The following is a 25305-nucleotide window of genomic DNA, read 5'->3' as shown; positions in this document are numbered from 1 at the left end:
ATTTCTAAGAAATTAAAAATGGCGAAAACAATTATGATTTAATTGTTTGTTTGCCCAGCAGCTATCCTTTTACTGATCTAACTTCATTTATCTGAAAATACAATAAAAATGGAGGACAAGACTGAGCATGCATATCCATGCACATTTATACAAGTACAGGACACACCCAATGACAGCAAATCCGCATTTCAAAAGACTAGTACATTTAAATATACTGTTCCTTGAAATACAACCTTACAACTATGACAGCAGAAAAAAATTAAACTCAAAAATTGAAAAGAGCTCCAAAACTCAAATATATGAAAGTTATTACTATACAGAAATTTAAAGCTCCCAAATATTATAAATAACTGAGAATATCAACAAATCAAACCCTTACGTTTCCAAAGTAAATTAAGTGTCACAAGAACTTGGCCACATTTTCAACTACCATTTCTCACATGTAGTCACACAAGAAATTCAGGATATTAATGAAAAAGAAGAAAACATTCTCAAGTTTATCTAAGACTCTCCTTTAAAAAAAATGCCAAAGCCTAAACCTACCCATGTTCCAAATAATTTCTAAAACCACTATTTCACTCTCCACAATTCACCAGATTTCAAAAAAAGGCTCTCCCTTCTGAGATAATTCAGGTAATATCCCGTAGCTTACCTGTTTGGTTATGTCACTCCTTTAATAAAAATTATTCAAATGGTTTTCAACCATTTTAAGATAAAATACAGAATCCTTAACTGCCCTGAAGATGCTGCACACATGTCTAGTTTCTAGTTTCATTTAGAGTCATCTCCCTCCATTACACCCCCACCACAACAGCCTGCCATTTCCTCACGTCATGTCCCACTGCAGCGCCTTTCCACATGCTATTGCTATCCTTCCTCCCCAGTGTCTCCGAGAGTAAAAGACTCTTCTCTGAGTTATGGCTTATCCCAGTGACAGAAAAGGTCTGGGACACACTTCCTCACCCCCTCCTCCTGTTGGATGGACGAACAGAGGGACACAAGGAGACAGCCAGCCAGACACACACACACACACAGACACATACACAAGAGTTACTGGCTTAACTCCCACTGACTCTCAGGTCCCAGTTGATGCCTCATGTCTTTGGGAAATCATTTTCTGACCATACTCCTGGGTTAGGCTGCCATTTGCTTCATCATTATGCTTCTTTTATGGGACAGGAAGAACAAAGAGCTGCTATCTGTGTCATCTGTTTTTCACACCAGAATGCATGTTCCCAAGGCCAGGCACTAAGCTCATCTTGCTTGAAACTGCACCCTGTATTTAGCACTACGACTGTACCTAGTAAGTACTCAACACATTTCATGTATTGTAATCATCTGATCAAGCCCCAGTGTTTCAGAAAAAAAGAGTCTAGAAAGTCTTGCTTTAAACCTGACTATTCTGTAGAGGTCCCAAGAAACAGGTACCAACACCTACCAAAAAAAAAAAAAAAAAACAAAAACGAATTTCACTACCATAGAGTCAAAGTCAAATTTAATCAACCATCACAGTAGTATGAAAGCAGCAGACAACTACCTTGGGAGAATCTCCATTGTTTTATTTTTTCCTTGGTGAAGATAGGTAACAAAATAGCATGTCAATAATAAATTCACCAGAACAACCACTATTGTTTATTCTGATAAACACTTTTCAAATCATGGTAGAAATACAAAGTGAATCCAAAGAAAAAACCACATGGAAACACAAGTACAAATTAGCAAAAGAAAAAGGGATTATTTAAGGAAATCTGGCAAACACATATCAGGTTATAGGGTATAATGGACTGACCCTGCAAATTTCATAGAAGCACAATCCCTGATTATCTGTCACTGTACTAAATCATTGCCAATACCGAAGTAAATGCATTGGGGCTATTCTGAACATAAGAGCAAAGCAACATAAAGATGTAATGAAATCCCAAAGCTATGACAATGCATTTTCCATTTTCAGCACACAGGAATGATAGCATATATCAGGAGACCCTGTCTCTGCACAAAAATTCCAACATGATTCCAGATTGTTCTTCCAGTGAGAAAAGAAATTCTTTACAAAGCTTACCCAAAATGAACCCCACAGACTAAGTTTTAATTTTGTGTTCCAAGTTTGACAGAGCATCTCGAGACTAGAAATATGAGCTGGTGGAGATAACATCTTGGACCAAGCAAGGAGAGACTGGACAGATTCCAGAAGACAGACATTTGATAAGCTTAATGTCTCACTTCAATCTGTGTGAATTTTAACAAAAGAAAGGGTCACTTGCAGAACTGTGGATTAGTCTACAACTTCCTTCTTCATCGGCTGATTTTGGACATTAACACTCCTTTATAACAACTAAAATAAGATTGGGAACTAGTACCATATGAAGATAAAAGAAAAAATGAATGGGGTAATTTCTTTTCACATTTCCTTAGTATATAATCCCAGAGGAAATGACAGATGGTCATAGCGAAACATGAGCCAAGGATAGTAATTATGTAGGCCTCCACTATCTGTGAAAAGTACACCTACTCTGCTCAAATGTGACCTGCCCTGATTCAATAGTTACAGACATTCAAGTACGTTAAGCCAAGATAAGCTTTTATTAACTGGCCCCAAATTAACTAAGCCACATATTGGGCATTTCAAATTACTTAGACAAGCTTTTGATCATTATTTGGTTATTTAACATCCCAGCCTCATGAATGAACTTACCAAAGACCCTAGACTAGCCTTATTTCAATTTAGGATATCAAGTGAGCTAATCCTACCCATGAAAGTTCTATGCAGTTTTGTTATTTTTATTCTAAATGGGTGGAGAGGGGTAGAAAGATGGGCCAGTTCAAAATGGAATACATACAGGTCTAACAAAAAATAAAATAAAAACAACCAACTAAAGAGATTGTCTTGGATTTTCTATGATTGTTGAATAAACTACACTTACAAAACTTCTCAGCGTAAGATCCCCAACAAATAACCTTTATTTGTACGTATAGAAAACAGATACTCACCCTCTGCCAAAAAAAATACTTCGTTTTCTATGAAGTATGAGTAGCCAGGCAAAGAGGATTCCCTGTATTTTAGGTTCAATTTCTAAATGAAAATCTTTACATTAGGAATGTTTCTGTATATCTATGTAGTACTCCACATTTCTGAAGTAATTTCTCATTCAATATTTCCAGAAATCGTTCTAAAATAGCCCTGTGAAATCTGCTAAATGTCCCCACTTACTAGGCAAGGCCCTAGAAATAAGGGCCACCCTCTCAATCACAGTGGAGCAAGGATGAGGCATAACTATTAAGGTGAAAACTTCCACCATATTCACTCCTTCAACAATTACCATGCAACACCTACCGTGCAACGGGAGTTATTCCAGGCACAGAAAGGGTCACAGCAATGAACAAAACAGACTGAAACCCCCACGCTCAGAACTAACACTTTAATGAATACCACTCTGTTTTGGTTTGTTTAGGTTTTTTTTGGCTTGGCTAGTAGGATGCCATTTACAACACCAAATGTTCAATGAAAATTTTTGTTTTGTTTTGTTTTGGCCAACTTAAAAAATTTAAACATACTCAAATTAGTCAATTACAAAAAAAAAAAAAATTCAGTACTTAAAACATGCTGAAAATGTATTAAGCACTGGTGATTCAAAAATCAATTTTAGGTACAGACCTCCATCTTCAGGTGCTTAATCTATTTCGAAAAAGGCACATACATTAACAACTAAATAAAACGTTCACAAAACAAGGTGCCTCGAAATGGAAAGCAAACATCGTTAGGACCATCTTCAAAAGAGGAAAACCAGCCAAGATACTGAGCTTTGTTGAAGACTGCATACTCAAATAAGTGGCCAGTGTTTTGGGGGGAAAAAAAGAGAGATTATTCCATTTTAGACTTTATTAGTTAACTTTATACTAGCAGACTGCAGATTTAGAGATGCCAGGAGATTTAACTTCTAGCAATGTTATTTCACTTTTAACATTACTTTCTGTAGATTATCCAAAAAAGCCATTTACACTATTCAAATACAAGGGGGAGAGACCTAATATTTGAGCCATTATCTAATCTAATTTACAAATATCTATTTCCTTATAACAACACTACAAAATAAATACAAATGTAAAAGAGGCTGAGAAAACTTAAGTAACTTGACTGTGCTGACTACACGATACATAAGACTTTATAAATTGTAAAATTTGAGTATTAAAAGATCAGCTTGGAAAAGAGGATGATAAGTTTTGCAATTTATAATAAAAAGTTTCTTAGGGCCAAGCACTGTGGCTCATGCCTATAATCCCAGCACAGAGAGGCCAAAGTGGGCAGATTGTTTGAGCCTAGGAATTCAATATCAGCCTGGGCAACATGGCAAAATCCCACCCCTACAAAACATTTGCCAGGTATGGTGGCACACATCTGCAGTCCCAGGTACTTGGGAAGTTAAGATGGGAGGGTCACCTGAGCCCAGGGAGGTCAAGGCTACAGCGAGCCGTGATTGCACCACTGCACTCCAGCCTAGGCAACAGAATAAAACCCTGTTTCAAAAAAAAAAAAAAAAAAGTTTCTTAGATCCAAGTCAATTAATATTCCCTATAAGAATTAGGGGCATTAGATACACATTAGTCATATGTAGGAATATACTATACACACTAAAAATAACTATCTTGTATCTTTTAAAAAATATTTAACCATTTGCAAAATTGTGGATGTGAAGACAACATATTTTTTAGCAGTATTTTAAAAACAGTGATAATGTAGGTGCTGTCTCCCTACAAAATTAAATCTTATAAAAATCCCTTTCCTTCATTTTCTTCAGAAAAAAACTTTCTGCCGAAGGGCAGAATTCTAATAAGCTTGTTCTCACAATCTCAAGACAAGGTTTAACTATGTCCCATACATTCTCTCATAACTTAGCAAGTTTTGTTATCTAGATCCAGGGTCAAAAGTTGTCAGATACATCATGAAAGCATTTTGAGGACTCTATGAAATCACAAAGGTAAGCAGCAAGAAGAGAAATAGGCCTGGGACCTGCAAGAAGTTACAATCCAGATGAGCTCATTAGCAATTGTGCAGTTAGAGACAATCTTGGGAGAAACGCAGCCAGATGGACCTACAGAAACCAACCTTGACAAACCCTTACTCAGATGGCTTCCTGGGTATGCTTACTCCATAAACAAGGAGGGACGGCTAACTTGCCACCATGGCTAACTTGCAGCCAAGAAAACAGCCTGGGCTAATGGCCTAGGGTAAAGAGGAAATAAGGTAGAAGAGGGTTTAAGACCAGCTCCATCCACCAGAAACATTCTGGCTCCTCACAACTATGCCCCTCTCCACATTTCCTAGAAGGGAATTAATCTTACTTTCTGAAGAATTTTCTTTTCAAAACATGAAGGTCAAAAAAGAGGAACCAAGTTTCAAAAATATTTGCTCAAATATTACATAAGCAGCATCTCATCTGAAGCTCCAGGCTCATATTAAGGAACTTCTACCTATCTGTCAATGAAAGAGTTAAGAGTATGAGACAAAAGCACAAGGCAGAGAAGAAGAGGGTAAAAAGGAGAGGGTAGCTTTATCCTTTGTTTACCTCTCATCACTCCTACTCATGACTGTGAATTTCTTAGTGAAGTGTCTTTAATTTCTGTGTATATAGAGGGAGATGTATAACTCCTAAGGACTTCAATTAATCACCTTGGAACAAAATGTGTAAGATAAACAGAAACTGATTGTTTTAAAGTAAACATGCTTGTGAATAGGAAAGCAATACTGCAAGCTGATACTTCAACTGATGCTAGTCTATGCCCTGAATGTCAGAGGTGGATAATAAGGAAATGTTGCAAGGACCCCAACCCATTTTAATTATTCAAAACCAAAACTGAAACAGAAGTAATAGTGACATTGGATTAAAAAAAAAAATTAAAACATTCATTTATTTTAGCAACAGCAACTATTTTGTGTCAGGTACCCTTCCAGGAGTTAGAGAACTGGTGCTCAACAACACAAAGTCCATTCCCTTGGGCAATTTATATTCAAATGAAAAGAAACAACCTAGTCTCAAAGAAAACACTCAGTAATATCTGTTACTCAAAAGTGCTGACTGCCCAAGGGAGAAATTAAGTCTAAACAAAAGAAAAATGCTTTATTAGAGAATTATTGAAATTTCAAAAATACAGAAAGCTCGTATTATTCCAATTAAATCTTTATACTATGTTATGAATATAGTGTGGGTCAAAACCATAATTGGTGGTATCTGTCAATTAACCATCATTGACAAAGGACCCCCTTAGTTGGAAGCCAATAAATCTTCTTCAATATGGGGGATTAACTATGAATTCCTCCCTATTCTCTTATAAAACCACACTACAGTAAGAGTTAAACTCAAACTCGTGTCAGCCCATAGGAAGACTGAACGGGACAGGAGACAATTATCACACCGGGGATGGTCACAACATCTTAGAAATGAACAGCGGAAACAGACTTGGGTTTTGACATCCTCTGCTCTATGGCCTTAGAGCAAAAAGAAACTAATAAGGACCTGGCAAGGTTCTGGAATCACAGGTGCGAAGTACCACAGCGGGTAGGGAGTTCTGTGGTGAAGTGAAAAAAACCTGATAACTGAAAATCTACAGGAAAGCACTGAAACCCTCCAGCTCCCCACCCTGCCTGCTCAGGCAACTGCTCCTCTCCTACTTTTATCAAAGACAGGCTTCATTACCTGAATAAACTGAAACAGAAAGCCACTAGATTTAAGGATACAAACACAAATAAAAGTACCTTACAGATCTGGAGGACTAAGTGAAAATCTGAATACTAGAAGGTAAGCTTAATGAGGGCAGAGACTTAATGTCTGTGCTGTTCACTGATGCATCTCGGTCACCTACAATGGTACCTGGTACATAGAAGTCACTCAACATGCAGCAGAAGAGTTTAGAAGATGTGTGTTTTTTAAATCTCTAAGAAAGTAGAGCAACAACAACAACAAAATCAAGAATAGAAAGCGAGAGAGAAAAATATAAAATTTGAACATCAATCCAGGCAACTCTGATCCACAGGAGTATCTGGAAAGAATAGAGAAAACAAGGGCAGAGGGGTATGAATACGAAGAAATAATGCAAGAAATTTTGCAGAACTAAAGTTTCTAGCACACACAAAATAAACGAAATTTCAGAATACCAAGAATAAAAGACAATATTCTAAAATATTCATGTTATTTTAGGCAGAAAGGTCACAAATAAGAATCAGAAATGAGAATGGTACTGGACTTCAAAAGCAACCCCGAAGCTAAAATATAATGGAATAATGCCTTCTAAACTCTGTGGGAAATGGTTTTTAACCTAGAATTCTATACCTAGCCCAAAGAACAATCCTGCATAAGGGTGAAAGTAGGAATAAAAATGTTTTCAAACACAGGAGGTTCTCAAAATTTACCTCCCACATATCCTTTTTCCCTCTACTCTCCCAAAAAAGCAAATGCAGAAATAGTCCTTTCTTTTAATGGAATAGAAAGGAAAGTATTTGTATCTCAGAAGCAGGTAATATAGTACTGAAGAGGGGCCAGAGGAATTCCCAGGATAAGGAAAGTAAAGTCCCATCATGATGGCTCTTCAGAGGCTAAAGATGACTAGTTCCAATTAGAGTAAGAGAGCAGGGCGCTGCCCGAAGGAACAGTAACAAAACAAAATTCTTGGATTTATGTGTCTCATACTGTGGATGGTTCATGAGGAGAGTTTGGGGATAAATTAATGACAAGGACCTTGTCTTCTAAATTATAACAGCAACAACAACAACAACAAAACTAAGCGTCTTTTTCCAATTAATTCTTTTAAAAAAATGCTAGATGGGCTAGGCACAGTGGCTCACGCCTGTAATCTCAGCACTTTGGGAGGCCGAGGTGGGTAGATTACCTGAGATCAGGCATTCAAGACCAGCCTGGCCAACATGGGGAAACCACATCTCTATTAAAAATACAAAAATTAGCCAGGAACGGTTGCGTGTACCTGTAATCCCAGCTACTCAGGAGGTTGAGGCCAGAGAACCCCTTGAACCCAGGAGGCAGATGTTGCAGTGTGCTGAAATTGGGCCACTGCACTCCAGCCTGGGCACAGAGCAAGAATCTGTCTCAAAACAAAAAAGTTAGATGGAAAAGGAATGATAAAATATTGCATAGCTTGAATATAACTTTCTATCATAACAAATACTGATGTCCCCCAAAGTTGGTAAAAGGTTACACAGAAAGGACATGCAGAGAAATAATATAGGAGTGAGGTGTAAAGGAATTAAATCTTCACCATCTAAAATCAAAAGCCAATGGATAATGTTTAAAATGAAAAATTCAAAGCAATAGCCATATAAACATGGAATTTAAAAAGAGAAGTAAACAGTAAAACCAAAACAAAGAGCTTTTCTTAAGTACATCTGGGAAATAAAAGGGGCATAACAGATTAGGGCAGCGATTTGATATTTGTCTTATAACAGTTGTAAGACTATTTTTTAAACTATAGACATATTTTATAAAATATACGTTGAATTTTTTAAAAAAGAGAATTTTCTCCAGTACACAACCTAATTGGTTACTTCTCATCTCAACAGGATTATGGATTATGGATCTCTGGAATAAAAACATTTAGTCTCACAGCAAAAGAAGTTTTGAGTTTATATACAAATTAAGTAAAAGACTAATTTTGGTTTTGAAAAACTCGTTCTCTAAGCTTTTACAGGACGTTTAAATAAATTACATCATGAACAAAACTGCAGTATGCAGTTCACATCCTCATGACCTCATGATTCTGCCTGAGCTCCACAACAGTGAAAGGAAAATCGGATAACGAAGCACTTAGTCTAATATCTCAACAGCAACCACCAATTAGGATTATTTATACTTAAGTTTCTCTTCTATTTTTAGAAAAAAAAATCTAACCTTATATGTAAATCTATCTAGTGTGCAAACGACGTAAGGCTGGGGTGGGGAAGGCCAAAGGTACCCCAAATCCAGCCCACTCCTGCTTTTGTAATCATTCACCAGCTAAGAAAGGTTGTTTTTTTTTTTAATATTTGGGAAAAACATATACATTTTGTGACATGTGAAAAACCACACAAAATTCAAATGTCAGTGCCTGTAAATAAAGTTATATTGGAACACATCTTCATTCATTAATTTCTGCATGGATAATTGTTTTCTGGGCATGGCTAAGTTGAACAGTCATGACAGAGATTATGTAGCCCACAAAATCTAAAATATTAACTGTCTTCTTTCAAAAAGAGTTTGTTGACCCCTGACATAAAGGGCTGTAATTCTGAATTCAATTTGAATTTTACTTCAAATTATTGAGCCAAATTCTTATATTAAAATATAGATGTAAGTCACTGAGTCAAGGATTAAGTAAGGAGACTTAGGAATGGTCGATATAACTCTTCAAAGAGTTAAGTACAAAGGGATTTAATGGTTTGTGTATTAGTCTGTTCTCACACTGCTATAAAGATACTACCTGAGACTGGGTAATTTATAAAGAAAGGAGGCTTAATTGATTCCCAGTTCCACATGGCTGGGGAGGCCTCAGGAAAGTTGCAATTACGGCAGAAGGTAAAGGGGAAGCAAGGCACGTCCTTACATGGTGGCAGGAGAGGGAGAAAGTGAAAGAGTGAGGAAGTGCCACACTTAATACCATCAGCTCTCACGAGAACTCCCTATCTTGAGAACAGCATGGGGGAAAGTGCCCCCATGATCCAGTCACCTTCCACCAGGTGCTTCCCTCTATATATAAGGATTACAAATGGAGATGAGATTTGGCTGGGAACACAGAGCCAAACCGTATCAGTTTTCTTAGATCACTGAGGTAAATGGGAACAGAATGAATACTAGAGCCCCCAACTCTGAGATGGTTGCTCTGTTAGATAAGCATCTATCACCAAAGTTTTAACCCTAACATGCCTTTGTCCCTACACTGCTCTTCAACTTTGCATTATTAAGCCACCCGTTTCATTTTACTTAAAATGTTAATAAAATACACTATTTCATCCCACCTTCCAACTATTTAAAACAGATTTCTGTTGATATTTACTTATGACCATGCCAATACGGCAGTACAGAATACTGGTTAAGTATGGAGTCTCTGGTGTCAGAGAGACCCTGGCTTTGACTCCATCCCCGAGTATCATTCTGCCTTGTAACACTGCGAACTTCTCTAAACTGAGTGTTTCTCACCTCTAAAGCTGAGTTCAGTTAGACTGAATAAGATGAAGGATGTCAAGAATGTAAAGGTAATGAATGTTACAGAATTAAGAGATCTAGAATCATTATCTATTATACTTTTTCTTATGTCCAAATATGTTATTCGTTATCCTCGAAGGGCTTCATGGGCAGTGTTCTCAAGTATCAGTGTACATGAGAATCACACTGGTGAACCTGTCAATGCAGACTCCCCAACCCTACCCTCAGACAATATGATTCTTCAATCTGGAGGCTCTGGAATCTGTACTTTCAAGCTCATGTATGATCTGGATGCAGGTGGTCTATGGAATAGAAACAGTGTTCCCAGAGGATGAAACAGATGCCCAGAGGTTAACAGACAAGTCAAAAGCCTACATAATTACAGCTTCAAGTAGTTCCCTGCATCAAACAGCAAGGTACCACTCACTTATTTTTGTTGCTTTTCCAACTGCCCTTTTTTAAAATTTAAACTTCTGTTAGGCTCCATAAGTTAATTAATGTTACAGGTAATATGAAGATTTCTTAGTTTTTAAAGGTTAGCACTTCCAGTTATACATCCAACTAAATGTTAAAGGCATTCAATAAGGTCAGTACTCAGATCCCCAGGAAACCCTGTTTTCTGCCTTAGAAGCCAGCCATACAACCTTGTTACTGACCCCAGAGCACTGAAAACTGACCATTTTATTGACTGGTGTATTTGCAAACAGAAAAATAAAATAAAATAAAATAAAATGTGTGTTCCTACACTGCAATATAAACCAAAGCAAACTAAAAATATGGCTAAAAATAAGCACAAAACTAAACACATCCTACATTGAGAAAGCTTGATGTGTAATACATGTGAAGCTAATTGCATGCAACAGCTGCACCTCAGGGTAAGAATTTTCAATTGAAATGTTTATTACAAAACCAGCAACAAAAGTAGCACAGAGAGTGACAAGAGTTGGAGAATGTAAATACACACATTCACAATTACCTTGCTCCAGTCTAAAGCACAGGGAACGTCTTGCTGCTTCCATCTCAGGAGTTGGGTTATCTAGGACATGTCTACACCATTGCAAAGGAGTCAGGGATTTCTCTGATGAGGTGAACGTCTTTGAAGAGCCAACGTATAACCTTAAAAAAAGAAATCTACATTATAGGTATGATTTAGGTACACAGAGAGTACCTCTCTCTGGGGAAAGCAACATGTATTTAACAATTTCCATAGAAACACAACTCATATTTGATCACTTCAAAGTATCAGAAATAGTTTTTAACAGGCAAATATCCCCAAATAGAAGATGACACTTCCTGTAGCCTGGTGAGAAGAACTTCCAAAAAAAGGTCTAACAATTTTTCCCCCTAACTGTGTGTTTCAGCATCAGAGATCAAGGGCTTTTCCTTTTTTTTTGACTAAACTAGCCCTAAAAAGGCACTATCATGATCTTACTATCTCTACTGACATGTCAAGAAATAAACATTTTCATCTTTCTCTTTGGCAACAGAATCTTTTGTAAACTTGGGCTAATGAAGGGAAACATGATATGATAAGGCAAATCTTGTGTATTTTTTAAAAATAAGTCTAAATACCCGTAAAAGCCAGTCAGTTGATTCTTTGAACCCTTACATAATCACATATTTCTCCTGTCTCAAATCTATACTAACCTTGGTATACGCTTCTTTTTCATTAAAGCCAAACAAAGAGCTTTAAAAGATATGTTTTAGGAAGAGTTCACTTTTAGCACCTACACCATTACACAGTAATGGGTAGTATGCAAAATAACTACCCAGAAGCACTGCAGGTTATAAAAAAGCTTCTCTCAATAATATGTCATATTAATGTAGATTTTAGAATATTTTCAGTGATAGGGCTACACGAAAAGGTTTATCTTGAGGAATAAGCAAGAGTTAACTAAAAAAGAGGGAAGGGTGAATTACCTCCCTGAAACTGCTGGCTCTAATACATGACACCTCACTATTATAAGCTTACATTAATTATAAATCTAAAGTAATCTTCCTTCCAACAAAGCTACCACAATTCTAATATGCACATATTCTTGAAATAACATACTTCATTATTCATACTTTTACTGTTCTAGACAAAACGTTCACCTATTAATCTATCAGTTATCCAAGCTGGTTGGGGAATGCACTATTCTTTGGTAAATTATTCTTATAGACCAGGGATTGCCAAACGTTTTCTGTAAAGGGCCAGCAAGTAAATATTTCAGGCTTTGTAAGCCACATGATTTTTGTCACAACTACTCAGCGCTGCCATTCCAGTCCAAAGGCATCCTAGACAATATGTAAGCGAATAAACATGGCTATGTTCCTTTAAAATTGATTTATAGACACTGAAAGTTGAATTTCCCATAGTTTTCCATTCTTTTTATTTTTTTTCATCATTTAAAAATATGAAAACATATCTTACCCACCATACAAAACATGCAACAGCTCTGATTTGCTCTTGTGACAGTTTGCTCACTCCAGTTACAGATGAGGACTCTAAAATATAGATCTCAATGGATTTAATTGTAAGTCCAATATATGATTTTTTTTCCTTAGAGTGTGTTGCACAGTCGTGACTCCATCAAGAGTACATCAGTTAAAAATTCATATTATTGGGCCCCACCTCAGTCCTACTATGGCAAGATTATCACTTACCTATGTAGGTAATAATCCCTTCCACTTCCTAGGAACATACCCTAAACTGTCGGGTACAGGCTACTTCTCCCTGCTCACAAGTATAGGCTAGTCTAGGCCAGTTATTCTCAATGTCTCATGTCTCAAAATTACTTAAACATCTTGTTAAGACAAATTGCTAAACCACATCCCTTAAATTTGATGCATAGGGTCAAAGAATCTGGATTTCTAAGAAGTTTCCAGGTAAAGCTAATATTACTGGTCTGGAGACTACATCTTGAAAGGCACTGGGCTAAGCCAATCACGGTATTTTCATTGTTCCCCTTTGCCTATGACTGGTTTAGGCCCAAGCCCCACATACAATCCTAGCCAAAAGAAACTGAGGGAAAATCATCTGATGGACTTGCGGGCAAGTTTTTCCTTATATTTAAAGGGAGGGGGGAGTGTCACAAAAGACTCAATTATATGCTTCCTACGGGAAATGCACCTTAAACATGGGCATACAAATGAGTTAAAGTAAATAGCTAGAAAAGTAATTAAAAATAAAAATAAAAAACTACTCACAAAGAAAAGTCTGGGACCAGAAGACTTTCCTGCTAAACTCTACCAAATATTTAAAGAAAACATCAGTTCTTCACAAACTCTTCCAAAAAAACAGAAGAAGAGGGAATACATCCTAACACATCCTATTAGGGCAGTTTTACCCTGATACCAAAATCAGACACTACAAATTAAGAAACTAACAGCCAGTATCACACATGAACACAGATGTAAAAAGTCTAAATATTTCAGTAAATTGAGTCTAACTTCACCATTAGCATACTTCACCATTAATAAGTGGGGTTTATATCAGAAATAAAAAGTCAGTACAAATTCAAGCATCAATATAACTTACCAGATTAACTAAAATAGAAAAAGTATATAATATCAATAGAAAAAAAAAAGCATTTGACATCCACTCCTGATAAAAATTCTCATCAAATCAGAAACAGAAAGAAACATCCTCAACCTGATTGAAGGCATCTACAAAAACAGCATAGTGAAGTAAAAGGCTGAATGCTTTGCCTGTGATACCAGAAAACAGACACAGACATTGGCTCTCATCACTTCTATTGAACACTCTGCTGAAGATCCTAGCCAGTGCAATCAGGCAATATATTAAAAACATTTACATTGGAAAGAAAGAAGTAAATCTGTCTTTATTCACAGATGACACGATCATCTATGTAAAAAAAATCTGAAGAATCTACAAAAATGATAATAGCATAAGTGAGTTTAGTAGCAAGATTATAAGATACTAGATTGATGCAGGAAAGTCAATCGTACATTTATATATATTAACAACAAACAAATTCATATTTTTAAAATTTCACTTTTCATTTACGATAGCATTTTTTAAAAAAAAACCATAAGATGCTTAAGGATAAACCTGACAAAAGATGTGTAGGACCTGAACGCTGAAGACTACAAAACATTCTGAGAATTAAAGAGGACATAACTGGAGAGACATGCCATTTTCCTAAGAAAACTAAATATTAAGATGTCAATTCTCCTTAAATTGGTCCACATAATTTGCAAAATCTCAATTGAAATTCCAGCAGGCGTTTTTTGTAGAAATGTAGATGATCTAAAATTCATATGGAAATGCAAAGATCTTAGAATAGCCAAACAAATGTTAAAAAAGAAATGGAGAGCTATACCACTGACTGAAGCTCATGACAATAATGAAAACAGTTTAGTGTAGCATAAAAATAAACGGATCAGTGCAAAAAAATAGCCTGGAAATGAAACCACACATATATGGAGGATTTTTAGTAAAATACAATTTAAAGGATAGTCTTTTAAATAAATGGTGCTGGAAAAAAATGGGGTTTTATATGTGGGAAAAAAAAAAAAAAAAAAAACCTTTGATCCACAGTACAAACAATATCCAACACTAACTCAAAATACAGCACAGACAAACGTAAAACTTGAAACTATAACACTTTTATAAGAAACCAAAAGTAAAAGTATTTGTGTCCTTGAGTTGGCAAATACTTCTTAGATACAATTTATAAGGCTGAAAATATGATCCATAAAAGAAAAAAATATCAATTGGACTTTATCAAAATTAAAACTTTTCTTTTGAAAGACATTGCTAAAACAATGAGTGATAAACCACAAATTGGGAAAGACATATTTGCAAATCATCTCTCTACCAAAGAACTTTTATGCAGAAAACATGAAACTACAAATAGTAAACAATTCAATTTTAAAATAGACAAAAGGTTCGATTACACATTTCACCAAAGAAGACCTATTAACGGCAAACAGCTATATGAAAAGATGTTCATCATTAGTCATTAGGAAAATAGCTAAAACCACAATGAGATACTACCACATACCTATTAGAATGGCTAAAATGAAAATACTAGCCATAGCAAGTGTTAAAGAAGATTTGGTGCCACTGAAAACTTCATACACTGGTGATGGAAATGAAAATGGTGAAACCACTTTGGAAAAGAGTTTGGCAGCTTCTTAAAAGTTAACCTGCACCTACTCTCTGAAATGAAAGCATGTTCATATGAAGACTTAAACATAAATGCCCACAGCAGTTTTATTTGTCATAACTAAAAGCAACCCAAGTGCTCATCAAAAGATGACTGGATAAACAAGCCATGGTTACAATGATGAAATCTAACAGCTCCCACAATAAAATGAACTACTGATTCATGTAATAACACAAATTTCAAAATAACTATCTAGCTTGAAAGAAGCCAAAACAAACAAATAGAAGAGTACATATTCTGTGACTTTATTGATATAAAATTATAAAAAATGTACCATGCCTGTAATCCCAGCAATTTTAGAGACCAAGGCGGGCAGATCACGAGGTCAGGAGATCGAGACCATCCTGGCCAACAGGGTGAAATCCCATCTCTACTAAAATATGAAAATTAGCTGCACGTGGTGGCATGCACCTGTAATCCCAGCTACTTAGGAGGCTGAGGCAAGAGAACCATTTGAACCCAAGAGGCAGAGGTTGCAGTGAGCCGAGATTGAGCCACTGAACTCCAGTCAGGGTGACTAATCTAAACTGACAGAAAACAGATCAGGGGTTGCCTGGGTTGGAAGTAGCAAGGATCAGTAGGGAAAGAATAAGGAAAACAAGGGGCCACAGGAAACCTCAAGTGTCAAAATCTGTTCACTACACATTAACTGTGGTCATGATTTCCTGGGCATATATACATGTTAAAGTCTATCAAATTGTACATTTTAAGTGCAGTTTACATATCAATTATATTCCAATAAAGCAGTTTTTTAAAAGTCACAAGATAAAGAATCATTGTTTTGTGGTTTTGTTTGTTTTGTTTTGAGACATGGTCTTGCTCTGTCACCCAGGCTGGAGTGCAGTGGGACAAACACACTTCACTGCAACTTTGACCTTCTGAGCTCAAGTAATCCTCCCACCTCAGTCTCCTGGGTTGCTAGGACCACAGGCATGCACCACCACACCCAGCTATTTTATTTTTTAAGTTTTTTTGTAGAGATGGGGTCTTCCTATGTTGTCCAGGCTAGTCTCAAAATCCTGGGCTCAAGCGATCTTCCTGCTTCAGCCTCTCAAGGTGTTGGGATTACAGGCATGAGCTACCATGAGCAGCCCTCAATGTTCTTAAGATGAGAAACTCATAACTGCCATCTACTATGTATGTAAAAGCCATTAACACCACAGCCTCGACAGAAATAAGCCACTAGTTAGTCAACTGTGGAGTTTCCCTACCTCAATACTTTTTTCACCAATTTTCCTTATTTTTTTTTTTATTACTATACTTTAAGTTCTGGGATATATGTGCAGAACGTGCAGGATTTGTTACATAGGTATACACGTGCCATAGTGGTTTGCTGCACCCATCACCTGTTGTCTACATTAGGTATTTCTCCTAATGCTATCCCTCCCCTAGCCCCAACCCCTTGACAGGCCCCGGTGTGTGATGTTCCCCTCCCTGTCCATGTCTTCTCATTGTTCAACTCCTACTTATGAGTGAGAACAAGCAGTGTTTGGTTTTCTGTTCCTGTGTTAGTTTGCTGAGAATGATGGTTTTCAGCTTCATCCATGTCCCTGCAAAGGACATGAACTCATCCTTTTTTTACGGCTGCATAGTATTCCATGGCGTATATGTGCCACTTTTTCTTTATCCAGTCTATCATTGATGGGCATTTGGGTTGGTTCCAAGTCTTCACTGTTGTGAACAGTGCCACAATAAACGTACATGTGCATGTATATCTATAGTAGAATAATTCATAATCCTTTGGGTACATCCCCAGTAATGGGATTACTGGGTCAAATGGTATTTCTGATTCTAGATCCCTGAGGAATCACCACACTGACTTCTACAATGGTTGAGCTAATTTACACTTCCACCAACAGTGTAAAAGCCTTCCTATTTCTCCACATCCTCTCCAGCATCTGTTGTTTCCTGACTTTTTAATGATCACCATTCTAACTGGTGTGAGATGGTATCTCCTTGTGGTTTTGGTTTGCATTTCTCTAATGACCAGTGATGATGAGCTTTTTTTCATGTTTCTTGGCCACATAAATATCTTCTTTTGAGAAGTGTCTGTTCATATCCTTCGCCCACTTTTTGATGGGGTTTTTTTTTCTTGTAAATTGGTTAAAGTTCCTCGTAGATTCTGAATATTAGCCCTTTGTCAGGTGGATAGATTGCAAAAATTTTCTCCCATTCAGTAGGCTGCCTAAGCTCTTTAATTAGATCCCATTTGTCAGTTTTGGGTTTTGCTGCCATTGCTTTTGGTGTTTTACTTATGAAGTCTTTGCCCATGCCTATGTCCTGAATGGTATTGTCCAGGTTTTCTTTTAGGCTATTTATGGTTTCAGGTCTTACATTTAAATCTTTAATCTATCTGTAATCCATCTTGAGTTAATTTTTGTATAAGGTGTAAGGAAGGGGTCGTTTCAGTTTTCTGTATATGGTTAGCCAGTTTTCCCAGCACTATTTATTAAATAGGGAATCCTTTCCCCATTACTTGTATTTGTCAGATTTGTCAAAGACCAGATGGTTGTAAATGTGTGGATTATTTCTGAGGCCTCTGTTCTGTTCCATTGGTCTATATATCTGTTTTGGTACCAGTACCATGCTGTTTTAGTTACTGTAGCCTTGTGGTATAGTTTGAAGTCAGGTGGCATGATGCCTCCAGCTTTGTTATTTTTGCTTAGGATTGTCTGGGCTATATGGGCTCTTTTTCGGTTCCATATGAAATTTAAAGTAGTTTTTTCTAATTCTGTGAAGAAAGTCAATGGTAGCTTGATGGGGATAGCATTTAATCTATACATTACTTTGGACAGTATGGCCATTTTGATATTGATTCTTCCTATCCATGAACATGGAATGTTCTTCCATTTGTTTGTGTCCTCTCTGATTTCCTTGAGCAGTGGTTTGCAGTTCTCCTTGAAAAGGTCTTTCACATCTCTTGTATTTCTAGGTATTTTATTCTCTTTGTAGCAATTGTGAATGGGAGTTCACTCATGATTTGGCTGTCTATTACTAGCATATAGAAATACTTGCGATTATTGCACATTGATTTTATATCCTGAGACTTTGCTAAAGTTGCTCATCAGCTTAAGATTTGGGGCTGAGATGATGGGGTTTTCTCAATATACAATCATGTCATCTGCAAACAGAGACAATTTGACTTCCTCTCTTCCTATCTGAATACCGTTTCTTTCTTTCTGTTGCCTGATTGCCCTGGCCAGAACTTCCGATACTATGTTGAATAGGAGTGGTGAGAGAGGGCATCTTGGTCTTGTGCTAGTTTTCAAAGGGAATGCTTACAGCTTTTGCCAATTCAGTATGATATTGGCTGTGGGTTTGTCATAAATAGCTCTTATTATTTTGAGATACATTCCATCAGTACCTAATTTATTGAGAGTTTTTAGCATGAAGGGGTGATGAATTTTATCAAAGGCTTTTTCTGTATCTATTAAGGTAATTATGTGGTTTTGTCATTGGTTCTGTTTATGTGATGGATTACATTTATTGATCTGCATATGTTGAACCAGCCTTGCATCCCAGGGATGAAGCCGATTTGATCACGGTGGATAAGCTTTTTGATGTGCTGCTGGATTCAATTTGCCAGTATTTTACTGAGGATTTTCACATCGATGTTCATCAGGTATAATGGCCTAAAGATTTCTTTTTTTTGTTGTGTCTCTGCCAGGTTTTGGTATCAGGATGATGCTGGCCTCATAAAATGAGTTAGGGAGGAGCCCCAGTCTTTCTATTGTTTGGAATAGTTTCAGAAGAAATGGTACCAGCTCCTCTTTGTACCTCTGGTAGAATTTGGCTCTGAATCCATCTGTTCCTGGGCTTTTTTTGGTTAGTAGGCTATTAATTACTGCCTCAATTTCAGAACTTGTTATTGATCTATTCAGGGACTCGACTTCTTCCTGGTTTAGTCTTGGGAGGGTGTATGTGTCCAGGAATTTATTCATTTCTTCTAGATTTTCTAGTTTACTTCCGTAGAGGTATTTATAGTATTCCCTGATGGTAGTTTGTATTTCTGTGGGATCAGTGGTGATATCCCCTTTATCATTTTTTATTGTGTCTGTTTGATTCTTCTCTTCTTTAACAGTCTGGCTAGTGGTCTATTTTGTTAATCTTTTCAAAAACCCAGATCCTGGATTCATTGATTTTTTGAAGGGTTTTTCGTGTCTCTATTTCCTTCAGTTCTGTTCTAACTTAGTTATTTCTTGTCTTCTGCTGGCTTTTGAATTTGTTTGCTCTTGCTTCTCTAGTTCTTTTAATTGTGATATTAGGGTGTTGATGTTAGATCTTTCCTGCTTTCTCTGGTGGGCATTTCGTGCTATAAATTTCCCTCTGAACACTGCTTTAGCTGTGTCCAATAGATTCTGGTACATTGTGTCTTTGTTCTCATTGGTTTAAAGAACTTATTTATTTCTGCCTTAATTTCATTGTTTACCCAGCAGTCATTCAGGAGCAGGTTGTTTAGTTTCCATGCAATTGCGCGGTTTTCAGTGAGTTTCTTAACCCTGAGTTCTAATTTGATGCACTGTGGTCTGAGAGATTGTTTGTTATGATTTCCACTCTTTTGCCTTTGCTGAATTTTACTTCCAATTATGTGGTCAATTTTAGAATGAGTGTGACATGGCACTGAAAATAAAGTATATTCTGTTGATTTGGGGTGGAAAGCTGTGTAGATATCTATCAGGCCCACTTGATCCAGAGCTAAGTTCAAGTCCTGAATATCCTTATAATTTTCTGTCTCGTTGNTTCCATTTGCTTGGTAAATATTCCTCCATCCCTTTATTTTGAGCCTATGTGTGTCTTTGCATGTGAGATGGGTCTCCTGAATACAGCACACCAATGGGTCTTGACTCTTTATCCAATTTGCCAGTCTGTGTCTTTTAATTGGGGCATTTATCCCATTTACATTTAAGGTATTGTTCTGTGTGAATTTGATCCTGTCATTATGATGCCAGCTGGTTATTTTGCCTATTAGTTGACGCAGTTTCTTCATAGTGTTGATGGTCTTTACAATTTGGTATGTTTTTGCAGTGGCTGGTACCGGTTTTTCCTTTCCATATTTACTGCTTCCAAGACCAGGTGTGGTGGCTCACACCTGTAATCCCAGCACTTTGGGAGGCCGATGCTGGTGGATCACCTGAGGTCAGGAGTTCAAGAGCAGCCTGACCAACATGGCAAAACCCCACCTCTACTAAAAATACAAAAATTACCCAGGCGTGGTAGTGGGCGCCTGTAATCCCAACTACTCAGGAGGCAAAGACAGGAGAATCACTTGAACCTGGGAAGCAGAGACTGCAGTGAACTGAGATGGTACCATTGCACTCCAGCCTGGGTGACAGAGCGAGACTCTGTCTCAAAAACAACAGCAACAACAACAACAACATTTTAGCGCTTTCTTCAGGAGCTCTTGTAAGGCAGGCCTGCTGGTGACAAAATCTCTCAGCATTAGCTTGTCTGTAAAGGATTTTATTTCTCCTTCACTTTTGAAGCTTAGTTTGACTGGATATGAAATTCTGGGTTGAAAATTCTTTTCTTTAAGAATGCTGAATATTGGCCTTCACTTTTTTCTGGCTTCTAGGGTTTCTGCAGAGAGATCCGGTGCTAGTCTGACAGGCTTCCCTTTGCGGGTAACCCCTCTTCAGCTGCCCTTAACATTCTTTCCCTCATTTCCACCTTGGTGAATCTGATGATTATATGTCTTGGGGTTGCTCTTCTCGAGGAGTATCTTTGTGGTGTTCCCTGTATTTCCTACATTTGAATGTTGGCCTGTCTTGCTAGGTTGGTAAAGGTCTTCTGGATAATATCCTGAAGAGTGTTTTCCAACTTGGTTCCATTCTCCCAGTCACTTTTAGGTACACCAATCAAATGTAAGTTTGGTCTTTTCACATAGTCCCATATTTCTTGGAGGCTTTATTAATTCCTTTTCATTCATTTTTCTCTAATATTATCTTCATGCTTTATTTCATTAAGGTGATCTTCAATCTCTGATATACTTTCTTCCGCTTGACTGAGTTGGCTACTGATACTTATGTATGCTTCACGAAGTTCCTGTGTTGTGTTTATCAGCTCCATCAGGTCATTTATGTTCTTCCCTGAACTGGTTGTTCTAGTTAGCAATTCCTCCAATCTTTTATCAAGGTATTTAGCTTCCTTGCATTGTGTTAGGAAATGCTCCTTTAGCTCAGAGGAGTTTGTTACTACCCACCTTCTGAAGTCTATTTCTAACAATTCATCAAATTCATTCACTGTCCAGTTTTGTTCCCTTGCTGACGAGAAGTTGTGATCCTTTGGAGGAGAAGAGGTGTTCTGATTTTTGGAATTTTCAGCCCTTTTGCACTATTTATTCCTCATCTTCATGGATTTATCTACGTTTGGTCTTTGATATTGGTGACCTTTGGATGGGGTTTCTGTGTGGACGTCCTTTTTGTTGATGTTGACGCCATTTCTTTCTGTTTGTTAGTTTTCCTTCTAACAGTCAGGCCCCTCTGCTACAGGTCTGCTGGGGCTTTCCTGAGGTCCACTCCAGACTCTGTATGCCTGGGTATCAACAGCAGCAGCTGCAGAACAGCAAAGATTGCTGCCTGTTCTTTCCTCTGGAAGCTTTGTTCCAGAGGGGTATCTGCCAGATGCCAAGCCAGAGCTCTCCTGTATGAGGTGTCTGTCAACTTCTGCTGGGAAAATTCATGTTTCCGTCTGAGCTTGTGCCTGTTGTTTTTAAATCCCTCTCAGCTACCAACTGAAGCTGCTACCTAAAGCACTGCTCTGCCTGTTTCCTCCAGTATCCTATGGGAGAACTGCTGATCTCTTCTGCTGCTAGGAAGCTTCCTCCAACCAGCTTGACCCTGGACTCCAGATACTCCCATTCACTTTTTTTTGATAGAATCCTTTTTGTGTTTGTAGGAGAACACCACAGTAAGGTGTCTTCAATTACTTAGGGTCTATGTGATACAAATATTTCCTTTGTCCACATAGCCTCACACCATATTCAAAAGCTGCTCATTTCTACAGGCACATTCAGTTTCTAAGTGACCCACTATGCCATGTTCACTTACGGAGATTTCTCTTTCATACTCCATAGTCCAATTCCTATCGTCTGGTACTATATCTCATTTCCACTCTGCATTTCATAGAAGGTAGGGATGATCATCACACTAAAAGCAGTGAATCCAGTTGAACGTCTACCTAGGGGCAACTGGAATCCCAAATCCCCTTCCATACAGCCAGTCCTACCCCCGGCTCTTCATCTTAACCTGAGACCAGAGACTGCTATGTGAATAAGCTGATCCAGAGAAGCCCTGACTTCAGACACACCAAACTTAGCTGAAGGAGAAATGAGGTACCTTACTTAACCAAACATTAAATGGAAGTCCACATGCTGACTCATTAGAATTCTGGTCCCATTTCTCTCTTTATATTCCTAGAAATGACTGCCTTGCTTACATCTCCTAGAAGTATAGAAGGTTTATGCCTAGAGAAAAGGATGAATCCAAGAGAAGACCTACAGATACTTGAATGTGGGCTGGCTACCCATCCAATCACTAGTAAACTGCACCAAGGAGCTCCATCCATGGAGAGCTTTAGATCGGCTTCAATATCTCCTTTGGGTATGAACAGACAACCAATGACACCAACTATGTGAAATATTCCTTTTACATGAAACACTGAGACTAAAAGTAGAGGGGGTAAAGAGAACCAAAGAGAAAAACAACGCAGGGAACAGATGAAAATTTCAAGACAAGTATAATTTATATCATCTAAGAGAAAATGCTATATTCACACACACAAACACACACACAAGCACACACATACACATGGATATTTAAAAAAAAAAAACAGTTTATTCATCCTTGGGAAATGAGACTATCATAGCAAAAACAAAAGAGTCAATAAATGAGTTTGGAATATCAAGTTGAAGAAGTCTCCTGAAAAGAAAATAAAGACAGATTAGCAATGGGATAAGACAGGTAAGAAAATCAAGTGATTAAGCCAGATAGAATGACCTACATCTGTCTGTTACAAGTTCTACAAAAAAAAAAAAAAGAAAGAAAAAAAAGAAAGAAAAGAAAGAAACTGGAAAGTTATTCTGAAGAGAGAGAGAGAAAAAAAAAGCAAGAAAATATCCAGAGTGGAAGTCAGGCCATGCAATTCTAGAGTGAAAGTGTGCACAAATGTCCAGTATACCAAATAAAATAACCCATACCAAGGTACAACATGACATTTTAGAATACTAGAGATAAAGGAAGCAAAAGAAAAAGTCAAAAAGGATTAGATACCCAAACACAGTACACTCAATAACTAGAACATAACAGAAGCTAGAACAAAATGGAAAAATGCCTTCAAACATGAGGGAAAGGTTAACTTAGACTTTTATAGCCAGTCCAACTATGAATCTTATGTAAGGGCAGAACAATGACATTTTCAAATATGCGGGATCTCAAAGTGTGCCTCTCATGCAGGTCTCCTTTCTCAGAAAGCTACTGAAGGCTGCGCCACCTAAAAGAATAACTGAAATACAAAGGAAAAGGACTTAAGAAGAAGGGAATCCACCTTAGCCAAGAAACGGAAAGAGTTCCCATGGCAATAGCAGTATGCATCCAGCCTAGGGGCAAACAGTAAAAACTAGAGCAATGAGATTAAGAGTTTCAGAGGGGATAGCACTACAATATAAATTTTTTAAAAAGTAGATTTAACAAATTGCCAAATGTGTATGACCTTAATGAGGGATTTTATGGCTCCTTTAGTGTGTTTAGGGAAATAATTTCTGACACTTAATTAAAGAAAGTGAAGAGGGGAGAAGAAGGGCCATTACTAACTGTTGGAGGAACAAAGGGGTCAGAGAAAATACATGTTTAATATGCAATTAACAGGACTCAGCTAGTAAATTATAATCATAATGCAGACATTAAATATAAAAGAAAAACCATAAAAACCATCATGAGAAGGAAAAATAATATGGATATGGTAGTCGAGGGTAAGAGGAAGAGAGCTAAGTTTTCATCTTTCATAATAAGTCCACAGATGTCTAAGATCATAAAAGTATAAAGACTGTTTAGGAAAAAGAAACCGCTAGAAGAGTATAAAGTGATGCCTATGTGAAGGACTCAGCAGGAGAAGGGAGTAGAGGACTGCTTCCTGTAACAAGCCTAACGAAAGGAGTTTTGAAAACCACTTACATGTTATTTATTATATTATTTTGATAAAACTGTTGAGGTGCTATACAAATGTATGGCATTAAGACAGAAGTGATCATTTTCACTTCTGTCTTAATGCCAGTGGGCAGGATAGCTTTGAGCCTAGTGTTTCTATGACTTGGCCTAGAGTGGGATTTAAAGACAGAAAAAGTCCACAATAACCCTGAATGTTTCCAATGAAGTATGACAATTGTCTAGAAAAAAAAAAGTCTCGGTTATTCTCAATATATTTGGTTCTAAAGTCATCTTTTTGCGGATAATACAAAAAACTAGTTATAGAGATCATGTGGCTAAAAACTCCTTGAGTACAACACAGCTCCAAAATTAGATAGGCAAGGCTTAAAAAAACAAAAAAATCTGCATTTCTCCTATATAGTTCTAACCTTCTAAAGAGTCATTTAAAAAATCACTTTATTCATTGTCATTAGAATGCAAGTAACATTTACAATATCCTATCTTGCCATCATTAGTGCATCATACATTCTAGTGACTTATAAAGATTTTTTCAACTTCAGTAGTTTCATTAAGGGTATATTGAATTCTGGCAAGACTATCTGAAAAGTCCTGATCTAAATTTTCAGAATTCTTCAAATTATGTTTGAAATATACATTTCAAACTACTATTTGGAATGTCATTCTAATTTTCTTTAACTTTTCTTCAATTGCTTCCAAACCACACGCACCAGAAACTACTATCCTTCTCACAGAACCCCTCCTTTTCCATACACATCACATTCTACACTGGGAGACCAAAATTAACACAAA

The 25305-nt window shown here is 37.2% G+C and overlaps 1 protein-coding gene across 2 annotated transcripts in view; it reads right to left on the bottom strand.

Moving 5' to 3' along the window:
• Window positions 1-25305, bottom strand: part of LOC108529117 (SLAIN family member 1) — a 65866-nt gene that overhangs the window by 34330 nt on the left and 6231 nt on the right. For both annotated transcript variants that reach the window (XM_017871219.1, XM_017871218.1), the window contains exon 2: window positions 11158-11297. In XM_017871219.1, the coding sequence (XP_017726708.1) occupies window positions 11158-11200 (43 nt within the window). In that variant the 5' untranslated portion in view covers window positions 11201-11297. The remainder of the gene's footprint in view (window positions 1-11157; window positions 11298-25305) is intronic.

The sequence above is a fragment of the Rhinopithecus bieti genome, unplaced genomic scaffold (genome assembly GCF_001698545.2).
Source record: "Rhinopithecus bieti isolate Rb0 unplaced genomic scaffold, ASM169854v2 scaffold_4981, whole genome shotgun sequence".
Lineage (NCBI taxonomy): Eukaryota > Metazoa > Chordata > Mammalia > Primates > Cercopithecidae > Rhinopithecus > Rhinopithecus bieti.
Note: the sequence above shows the minus strand (reverse complement) of the source record. Positions and strands in the feature narration are given on the sequence as shown.